General features: G+C 64.3%; 1 protein-coding gene across 1 annotated transcript in view; it reads right to left on the bottom strand.

The window, feature by feature from the left end:
• Positions 1-2,202: 2,202 nt before the first annotated feature.
• Scg5 (secretogranin V) overlaps positions 2,203-10,760 on the bottom strand; it is a 43,055-nt gene continuing 34,497 nt past the window's right edge. The window contains exons 5-6 of the mRNA XM_048332473.1: positions 5,344-5,397; positions 2,203-2,549 (exon numbers count right to left, since the gene is read on the bottom strand). Of these exons, the coding sequence (XP_048188430.1) occupies positions 2,454-2,549; positions 5,344-5,397 (150 nt within the window). The 3' untranslated portion in view covers positions 2,203-2,453. The remainder of the gene's footprint in view (positions 2,550-5,343; positions 5,398-10,760) is intronic.

The raw sequence follows: 10,760 nt of genomic DNA, 5'->3' as shown, positions 1-10,760 counted from the left end.
TGTGCACCCTCAGCTGTGTGACTGTGCACCCTCAGCTGTGTGACTGTGCACCCTCAGCTGTGTGACTGTGCACCCTCAGCTGTGTGACTGTGCACCCCCGCGCTGTGTGACTGTGCACCCCCGCGCTGTGTGACTGTGCACCCTCAGCTGTGTGACTGTGCACCCTCAGCTGTGTGACTGTGCACCCTCAGCTGTGTGACTGTGCACCCTCAGCTGTGTGACTGTGCACCTCCGCGCTGTGTGACTGTGCACCCTCAGCTGTGTGACTGTGCACCCTCAGCTGTGTGACTGTGCACCCTCAGCTGTGTGACTGTGCATCCCCACGCTGTGTGACTGTGCACCCTCAGCTGTGTGACTGTGCACCCTCAGCTGTGTGACTGCACCCTCAGCTGTGTGACTGTGCACCCTCAGCTGTGTGACTGTGCACCCTCAGCTGTGTGACTGCACCCTCAGCTGTGTGACTGTGCATCCCCACGCTGTGTGACTGTGCACCCTCAGCTGTGTGACTGTGCACCCTCAGCTGTGTGACTGTGCACCCCCGCGCTGTGTGACTGTGCTTCCCCACGCTGTGTGACTGTGCACCCCCACACTGTGACTGCGCACCCTCAGCTGTGTGACTGTGCACCTCCGCGCTGTGTGACTGCGCACCCCCATTCTCTGTCCATCTGCTCCGGGAGCCTCCCGCCCGCTGCCGTGCAGTGCGAGTGCATTCAGATTGGCGGCTGGTGGCGGCTCCCGGGCCTTATAGTCTCGCCGTGGTGCCTGGCATTCTTTTGTTCTTTTCACCACAGGTGCCAGGGTGGATGCATCCACCTTCCTGGTTTCGAGGCGCCCCGTCTGCCTCCTCAGGGAAGGACCCACGGGCTGAAATGGAGCCCCAGGAACTGCAGTGTCCCCGGTGTGGGTTTGGCTCGGCCCTCACCCACGAGGACTGGTCACAGCCCCACGTGTTCTCCACTCAGAGGGGCCTTGGCAGAGCCCCGCAGGCGCCCAGTCCAAGGTCTTCCTGCCCCGTCTGTCTTGCCCTGGCCATGGAGGTCACCCGCCCCCATCCAGATCCTGCCCATGAACCTGTGCTGCCCGCTTCTCCCCCAGTGCCAGGAAAGCGGTCCTCAGCCCCTCTGCAGCCCTGTCCACGCTTTCTACCCCCACCCCCCACGCCGTTTCCACAGCCTCTGCCCACCGTAACCCCCTTTACCGCGGAACCACGCTTGTGGTGCTCGTTTGGAAAGGTTCAGCTAGATGCAATCACAGACAGAAGGACTCCCACGGACTCACGGCCCAGCGGCCCCCCTCCCCCCCGCCCCGGGCCCAGTCCCGACGCACTGCGTCAGAGCCGCCGCCCTCCGCATCACTACCCATCCACGCTGACGCCACAGCCGAGCCATCGCGTCCTTCCACCTGCAGAGCGCGGTGCTCACCCTGAAGAGCTACGGGCGCTCAGCCATCCTAACACCCCGAAGCCAAGAGCCAGTCACGGCTCACACTTCCCCAGCTATCCAGTTAATGATACTTTTGTCCGGGTACGAATCTGACTGACGTACACACATTTTATTTGGCTCTTACGTCTCTTTAAAACCTGTTTTTCCCACCCATCGGCATATTGAAAGACTACTCACCCCGGTATCGCACTGGCCATCATCAGATCTGTGAGGCGGGCGTAACCCCGTCCCCATGTGCTATGCCGCTTTGCTGTCGAAATCAGAGACGGTCACGTGTGTCAAGCTCTTCCATTTAAAAAGAACTTGTAAGCCAGGTGCCAGTGGCTCACACCTACAACCCGAGCTACTCAAGCGGCTGAGCTCTGAGGATCACAGTTCAAAGCCAGCCCAGGCAGTGAAGTCCATGAGGCACTTATCTCTGATTAAATACCAAAAGCTAGAAGCGGCGCTGTGGCTCAAGTGGTACAGCACTAATTAGCCTTGAGCACAAAAGTTCAGAGACAGCGCCGAGGCCTTGACTTCAAGCCCCAAGACTGGTGTGCCTGCGTTCACGTGTGTGTACACACACACACACACACTGTATTTTATAATGCTCTTAAAGCCCTTAAATCCACTCATGCTTGTACCACAGTTATTAAGAAGCAGTCAGGTAAGATCTGTCAGCCTCCTCTTGAGCACAGACTTGGTAATCAAATCAAATGCCAGCTATTACACATTTGGCCCAAACACCATATTAAACTGCAAGCGAACCGAGCATTTTATACTGTTGGTTTTTATTGTGCCTGACATACACATTTTAATTTTAATGCTTACTGCAGACCCACATTTTTTTTGAGGAAAGACAAAAAAGAGCTCTTATTCTAAGTCAGCAGAGAGCAGAGTCACCGGCGGCAGGGAGGGTCGGGACAGCCGCGTTCCAGCCTTGGTCACGGCACGGAGGGTGCTGCTGTGCCCGTGGCTCTGCGGTACATGCAGGAGGGTACGGGGAGCCGGCCGGCCCGCCTCGCCGCTCTACTCCGGGTTTTTGTCCTCTTCTGAGAAGTGCGGGACGGACTTCTTGGCCACCACGTTGTCCAGCCTCTGCCCTTGTAGATAGGGATTGACGCTCTGGAAAACATTACGGCTTGGGGTTACACTGGCGTCAGAGATGGGCGTCTCTGGTGGGGTTCACGGCAAGGCAAGTGGAAGCTACCACCAGCAGGCAAGGCCCGCGGGACTCGAACTCACACAGCCCCGTGGAGACGTCACTAATTGTCCTTATCAATTCAACATGGTCTCCTAAAAAATGATTCTTTGGGGCATAAACATTTTGAGGGGGAGACAAACGGCTCCTACGCTCTTGCTGCTAACTTAGCTACCAGACCCCTGTGGCCTCATTCAGGCGGGAGAGAGAATGTGAAACGCACTGAATTATTTTACAAGCAGAATGTTGCCGGTGGAGTAGACAGGGAGGAACTGGCATCTCCGCGTGGCTGCGGCAGGGGCGTCCCTGCCCGTGTTCAGGGCTCTTGCAATCTTTCCCGGCTTCTCCTAGTGACACTCCAAAGCTGGGGAAGGGACGTGTCGGAAAGGACTCGCTGTGCTGCGGGTCAAAACTCTGCACTGTGCAATCTCTTTCATCCATGGATGTTCTGAATGACTCAAGGTTTTTCCATTCATTCTCTAAATGCGTATCTTTTTTTTTTTTTTTGAGGTTTGGATTTGAACTAGTAATTGGAACTTTCAGCATAGTCGTTAGCATGCAAAAAAAAAATTCAAGATATTGGAAGGCATTTGTTTACTGAAGTTGCCTTCCAGAAATAAGCACAAATACAAGGACTAAGCTGTGGTCATAAACGATGATGGGGCAGGCTCCCGAGTGGATGAGCTGAACCGGCTCCCAGCTTGGCCTCTCTGGGCCTTGGCACACGAGAGCCCAGGCTCCCTTCAAACGTGAGCAGACATCCTCCATGCGAGAAGGAATGGAACCTGTGCTGGGCATTTGTGAGCATCCTTTCTTATTCTGACGAGTAAAAATAGGAGCCATCACGAAAGATACACTGAGTGTTCTGCAAAACCTGCATCCCAAATAAGGTAAAAGTTGCAACAGCCTTACAGGCTATAAAAGTGACACATCACAAAAAGTAATGCTGAATATACTCAAAGTACTTTTCCTGCCGGGGAATGCCAGTGAGAGAGGCCTGGCCTACCCACTAGCACGCTGGGCTGGAGAGAGGAATGTGCTGGAAAGGTAGGGATCATCGGTATCACAAGTAGTTCTCTACTTAGTAGAGACAGTCATCTCAAACTCTAAAGTTGAAAGAGCATGTAAGATGTTCCTGTTTATCAACTGTGGGGTTGAAATGCCATAAACAGCATCTCAGATATTAGTAAGATACAACTTAAGAGTTAAAAATCTTGCAAAGTCATTCGAAAGTCATCTGGGGCCGGGAATGTGGCCTAGTGGCAAGAGTGCTCGCCTCGTATACGTGAAGCCCTGGGTTCGATTCCTCAGCACCACATATATAGAAAATGGCCAGAAGCGGCGCTGTGGCTCAGGTGGCAGAGTGCTAGCCTTGAGCAAAAAGAAGCCAGGGACAGTGCTCAGGCCCTGAGTCCAAGGCCCAGGACTGGCCAAAAAAAAAATTTAAATTAAAAAAACAGCCAACTGGTGTCCCCTCTTGGAGCACACAGGGGTTCACGTGGATTTGAGTAACTGAAAGACTGCGCACAGCCCGACCCGGGGTTCCTGCAGCCCGCTGGCCAGGGTTTCTGGGAGCGAGTCCTGCTCCCCCAGGCAGACCTGCCCACGGGGGCGGCGACTGGCGAGGACTCCGGAGCAGCGCTCAGCCGCCCAGGCCCCCGCTCTGTGGCAGCTCCGAGGGTGCCCTCTCCGGGGGGGGGGGGGGAAGAGGGGGGGCACAGCCGCCCAGGCCCCCTGCTCCGAGGGTGCCCTCTCCCGGGGGGCACAGCCGCCCAGGCCCCTTGCTCCGTGGGGAAACACTCACGCCGTCCTCCCCGGTCAGTTGTGTGCTCTGAGCTCCTAGCGGTCCTTCACGTTCTCTCATGAGCACGACACCCTCCGCTACCGTCCGCCACCGGAAGCCGTACTCACCGGGAACCCCGCGTAGCTCCGCGTGCCGCCCGAGGAGCTGCTGCTGACTGCCCGGGGCAGCGGCAAGGCTCTGGGACTCACTGGGGTCGGCACCGGGACCCTCAGGGGCCCTCGAGGTCGGCACCGGGACCCTCAGGGGCCTCACGACAGCACCGGGACCCTCAGGGGCCTCACGACAGCACCGGGACCCTCAGGGGCCTCATGACAGCACCGGGACCCTCAGGGGCCCTCGAGGTCGGCACCGGGATCTGCAAGCCCACCCCTCTCTGAGAGCTCTGACTAAACCGGGCACCGATATTGAGAATGGCTGCGCCTGGCGCTCTCGGAGCCCGCATCGCCCCGGGGCGCAGGGCGCGGCGTGGCCGGGGCTCGTCTGTCTGAAGGCGGCAGCTTCCGTGGGGCAGAGGGCGCCCCGTGCACTGCGTGGGAGGCGCCAGCGGGCGAGAAGGCCACACGAAGGTCGGCGTCCCCGAGCGGCGTGCACAGGGGCTGGGGGGGAGGCTGGCCGGGCTCCTCCCCTCCCCCCGCTCCTCCGCGGCTCCCCGTTCCTGTCTGCGGTGGACAGGGACTGATGCGGGCACGGGACTGTCACGGGCGACCCCTGCACCTCCACCCCAGGAGGGGCTGCAGGGGGGTGGGAGGAGGTCAGGGGTCACCACAAAGCTGGGGGAGGGGGGACAGAGTCCCGGGCTCCAAGCTTTCCCGACGCCATGGGGATCTCCTGAGCACGACCCGCGTCGCACACGCAGCCGAGGACTCCCGGCCCCCGCGTCCCCGACCCCCGACCCCGCGGCCCGGCCGCCTTACCCTCCGCCTCCGCCTCTGTCCGCCCTTCATCTTCTCCAGCAGGAGCTTCTTGTTCTACAGAGGGGAGGAGAGACACACACGCACGAGGATGCAGCGAATTCGGAGAGCGTTTTGAAAGCAACCCAGGCTGTGTCTCCTGGATATTTGCATATTTTGGAAACGCAGCTGCATGAAAGGAATGTGGTGTCAGGGACGCGAACCACAAGGACCAAGACGCGCTGCCGGCGCTTCAGCGAGCCCCTGCGAGGACGGCCAACGCCAGCGCTCACAGACACCGGCACGCGGGGACCTGAGCCCACAGACACCGGCACGCGGGGACCTGAGCCCACAGACACCGGCATGCGGGGACCTGAGCCCACAGACACCGGCACGCGGGGACCTGAGCCCACAGACACCGGCACGCGGGGACCTGAGCCCACAGACACCGGCACGCGGGGGACCTGAGCCCACAGACACCGGCACGCGGGGACCTGAGCTCACAGACACCGGCACGCGGGGACCTGAGCTCCCCACAGACACCGGCACGCGGGGACCTGAGCTCCCCACAGACACCGGCACGCGGGGACCTGAGCCCACAGACACCGGCACGCGGGGACCTGAGCCCACAGACACCGGCACGCGGGGACCTGAGCTCACGGGGACACCGGCATGCGGGGACCTGAGCTCCCCACAGACACCGGCACGCGGGGACCTGAGCCCACAGACACCGGCACGCGGGGACCTGAGCTCACGGGGACACCGGCATGCGGGGACCTGAGCTCACGGGGACACCGGCACGCGGGGACCTGAGCTCACGGGGACACCGGCACGCGGGGACCTGAGCTCCCCACAGACACCGGCACGCGGGGACCTGAGCTCCCCACAGACACCGGCACGCGGGGACCTGAGCTCCCCACAGACACCGGCACGCGGGGACCTGAGCCCACAGACACCGGCACGCGGGGACCTGAGCTCACAGACACCGGCACGCGGGGACCTGAGCTCACGGGGACACCGGCACGCGGGGACCTGAGCCCACGGGGACACCGGCACGCGGGGACCTGAGCTCCCCACAGACACCGGCACGCGGGGACCTGAGCCCACGGGGACACCGGCACGCGGGGACCTGAGCTCCCCACAGACACCGGCACGCGGGGACCTGAGCTCACTGGGGACACCGGCACGCGGGGGACCTGCGCCCACAGACACCGGCACGCGGGGACCTGAGCTCACGGGGACACCGGCACGCGGGGACCTGAGCTCACAGACACCAGCACGCGGGGACCTGAGCTCACAGACACCGGCACGCGGGGACCTGAGCCCACAGACACCGGCACGCGGGGACCTGAGCTCCCCACAGACACCGGCACGCGGGGACCTGAGCCCACAGACACGGCACGCGGGGACCTGAGCTCACGGGGACACCGGCACGCGGGGACCTGAGCCCACAGACACCGGCACGCGGGACCTGAGCCCACAGACACCGGCACGCGGGGACCTGAGCTCACAGACACCGGCACGCGGGGGACCTGAGCCCACAGACACCGGCACGCGGGGACCTGAGCTCACAGGGACACCGGCACGCGGGGACCTGAGCTCACAGGGACACCGGCACGCGGGGACCTGAGCCCACAGACACCGGCACGCGGGGACCTGAGCCCACGGACACCGGCACGCGGGGACCTGAGCCCACAGACACCGGCACGCGGGGACCTGAGCCCACAGACACCGGCACGCGGGGACCTGAGCTCACGGGGACACCGGCACGCGGGGACCTGAGCCCACAGACACCGGCACGCGGGGGACCTGAGCCCACGGACACCGGCACGCGGGGACCTGAGCCCACGGACACCGGCACGCGGGGGACCTGAGCTCACGGGGACACCGGCATGCGGGGACCTGAGCCCACAGACACCGGCACGCGGGGACCTGAGCTCACGGGGACACCGGCATGCGGGGACTGAGCCCACAGACACCGGCACGCGGGGACCTGAGCTCACGGGGACACCGCACGTGGGACCTGAGCCCACAGACACCGGCACGCGGGGACCTGAGCTCACGGGGACACCGGCATGCGGGGACCTGAGCTCACGGGGACACCCGGCACGCGGGGACCTGAGCTCACGGGGACACCGGCACGCGGGGACCTGAGCTCACGGGGACACCGGCATGCGGGACCTGAGCTCACAGACACCAGCACGCGGGGACCTGAGCCCACAGACACCGGCACGCGGGGACCTGAGCTCACGGGACACCGGCATGCGGGGACCTGAGCTCACAGACACCGGCACGCGGGGACCTGAGCTCACAGACACCGGCACGCGGGGACCTGAGCTCACGGGGACACCGGCACGCGGGGACCTGAGCTCTTCTTCCAAGTATGAAAAGCTGGAAGGAGACGAACTTCAAGACATGAAAGAAGAACAGCCCGGATAAAACAGAAGGGGAACAGAATACGGGGAGGAAACGCAGAAGCGCAGGGAGCCCAGGGGCACCGCTTACGGGGCTGCCGAGCCGGGAGGACGATCCCACCGACGAGCTGTGGACGTGGGACGGGGGGTGGGCGACGCTTTGACACCAGGAACACGCGGACAGGAGCGCGCGCAGGGCCAGCAGGACCTGGAGGACCTGGAGGACGGGAGGAGGGCCGGGCACGGGGCTCGGGGAGGGACAGCCCTGCCCGGCAGCACGGGGGGGGGGGCACAGGAGTGCTGGGCGCGCGGGTCTGTGTCCACGGGCCACGCCACGCCTCCCAAACTCAGCGACGGTCAGGCCTCATCACGCGGACTCCCGAGAGACGCCCACCCTGAAGCGCACGCGACCCTTCCGACGGGCCGCAGAGGCGGGCAGGGGAGCGCGCGGCCGTCGGCTCTCCCGCCGCGGGCCGGGCTTGACCGAGGGCCGGCGACAAGACCGCACCGCCCTGGAGAAGAAGCGACTTCTCCCGGAGAGCCCCCTCCTCGGCAGTGAGCGTGCGAGGGGAGGACGGAGACCACAGGGGGCCAGCACTTTGCACACTACGCGTGTAAGGGGAGGGCCGAGGTCACGGGTCAGCACGGGGTCACCCGCCCCCCGGGAGCACAGTCCTCTCCACACACCGTCTACACGCCCCCCGTCTTCCATGGGACCTGACAGGACCCGTGTGGGGACACCGACACGTTCGCTCCTTCCTCGGGGAACTCGGGTCAGGTGTGGGGTTCAGCGCCCCGCCCCACGGCAGCGGCCACCGTCTCTGTGGGCTTGGCCCCCTCCTGGAATGGCGCGGCGAGGAGGGGCGGGCTGAGGGACGCCATCGGGGGGAGGCTTCGCCCGGGGCCTGGAGCACAGCGCGCACAGCAAAACAGTGCGACTGGTGACCGAGTTCTACGGCACGGTGAGCACCGTCCATCGGTGCAGTCCCTTCCCAAGCACGGGGCCCAGAAAGCACGGGACCCACATTTCATAAGTGTTCTGATGCAATGAGAGAGAGAGAGAGAGAGATGCAGGGAGCAAGACAGACACTGGTATCTGTAGCATGTGAATCACGGCTACAGATGCAGCTCAGCTCCCGCTGACCCTGGCCCGGGAGGACGAGGCCCACGTGTGCAGCTCCCCTGGGGGCCCGTGTGTGTGTGTGTGTGTGTGCGTGTGTGTGTGCGTGTTTGCACGCAGCTCCCTGGGGGATGAGTGGCAACTGCTTTGCAGGCTTAAGGACAGAGCTGCGGACCAGCCTGGGGGACTCCTGGGACCCCCGCTATGTAAACACCAGGAAAGTTTGTGGATCCTGGCTTGGAAGAGCAAGACTCCTCCATTCACACTTCCCTGTGAAGATCAAGCAAATCCTGTTTTACTGCCAGTGGTAATGGAAAATCAGCAAGGGAACCTACACTTAAACCAACACCTGATCGCCGCTGATAAAAGGCAAGTCAACACAGTTGCTGGCCATTGATCTGCGATAGCACCTCTGTCCCTCACAGATGGGGAGCGCTGATGCGGAGGAGGGCAGGGCAGGCGGAGCCCGGGAGGAGGGGCAGAGACGGGGGGGGGGGGGGGGGGGGGGGGGGGGGGGGGGGGGGGGGGGGGGGGGGGGGGGGGGGGGGGGGGGGGGGGGGGGGGGGGGGAGAGGCCTGTGAGGATGTCGAGGAGGTAAAGGAAAAAGGAGAGCTGCAAAGGAAAAAGCTGACCCCCCCCGCCACCACACACGGACGGGGCGCTGCCTTCCTGGCGCCTCGACTCGCATCCGTGTCTCCATCGGCCACGCTGGCCCTCGGCGTGGTCCCTGCCGGCTCCTTTTCCAGCCGCTGCCCCTGGGACGGGAGGCCGGGGATGCCAGGGTGAGCCAAGTTTCCTTTGGCGCCACTCATCGCCGCGGCACGACCGCGAGCTCTTGGAAGACGCTCTGTGCCCGGAGCCCCTCGCGCGTCCTCCCCTCGGCAATGCCGGGCGCGCCTCCCTTCCCGGGGCGCCTTCCCTGCCTTGCTGTGCCTCTGGTCGAAGTTCACACACATCCCTGTCACTCGGTTTCTCTCCTCCTCACGCTGCTCCTGTCGACGTGACACTTCTAGCCCCCCCCCCCCCCAGATGCGCCTCCCGCCCTTCCTCCCTGAGTCCGGACCTCGCTGCTCCTCCCTCGGGGTTACTCCGCGGCCACCATGTCGCTGCCGCAGCGTCTCACAGCCGCCACCTCCCGGCCAGGCACTTAGGGCTGTTTTCCTGTGCGGTGTGACGTGCTTCAACTCTGCGAGGAGGCGTGAAGACACTTCCACACCTCTCCTCCCCAGCCGGCTGCTTGTTAGGGAGGAGGCGGGGGGGGGGGGGGGGGGGGGGGGTCTGCAAGCTGGAGATGTGCAACTCGGCCGCAGTGCCGGGGCCGCGGGCACCGAAGGCCGCGACTCCCGGGCTGCTCTGCCGCCCGTCCTCCCCGGGCCGCGAGCCCGCGGAGGCCCGGGAGGCGGGAAGGCCGCGTGTGCGCCGGTGTGTGAACCGACTCCGTGCTATCGGCGCGTGCCGGGCGCGTGTGCAGACGTGGATGGTAGGAATGGAGTGAGGCGGCACTGGGCATGAGGCTCCCGCCCCCCTGCTGCGGTGACGGTCTGCTCCTGAGGCCGTCTCCCCCCTCTCCCCCCCCTCCCCCCCCCCCAGATCGCGGGAGATCCCGTCAAACACTGCTGAACCCCCGGGGCGGGCCTCGCCCCTCACGGCCCCCCAGTCCGGCATGTGGGGCACCCGGAGACCTCAGGCACGCGGGAGGCGGCACCTGGCGTGACCACGCGGCCGCCCTGCCCGCGCGACCGCCCCGCCCACGCGACCGCCCCGCCCACGTGACCGCCCCGCCCACGCGGCCGCCCTGCCCACGCGGCCGCCCTGCCCACAAGGCCACCCTGCCCACGCGAGCGCCCTGCCCACGCGGCCGCCCCGCCCACGCGGCCGCCCCGCCCACGCGAGCGCCCTGCCCACAA

Source organism: Perognathus longimembris, chromosome 23 (genome assembly GCF_023159225.1).
Source record: "Perognathus longimembris pacificus isolate PPM17 chromosome 23, ASM2315922v1, whole genome shotgun sequence".
NCBI lineage: Eukaryota > Metazoa > Chordata > Mammalia > Rodentia > Heteromyidae > Perognathus > Perognathus longimembris.
This window is presented reverse-complemented; position numbering and strand designations above follow the sequence as displayed.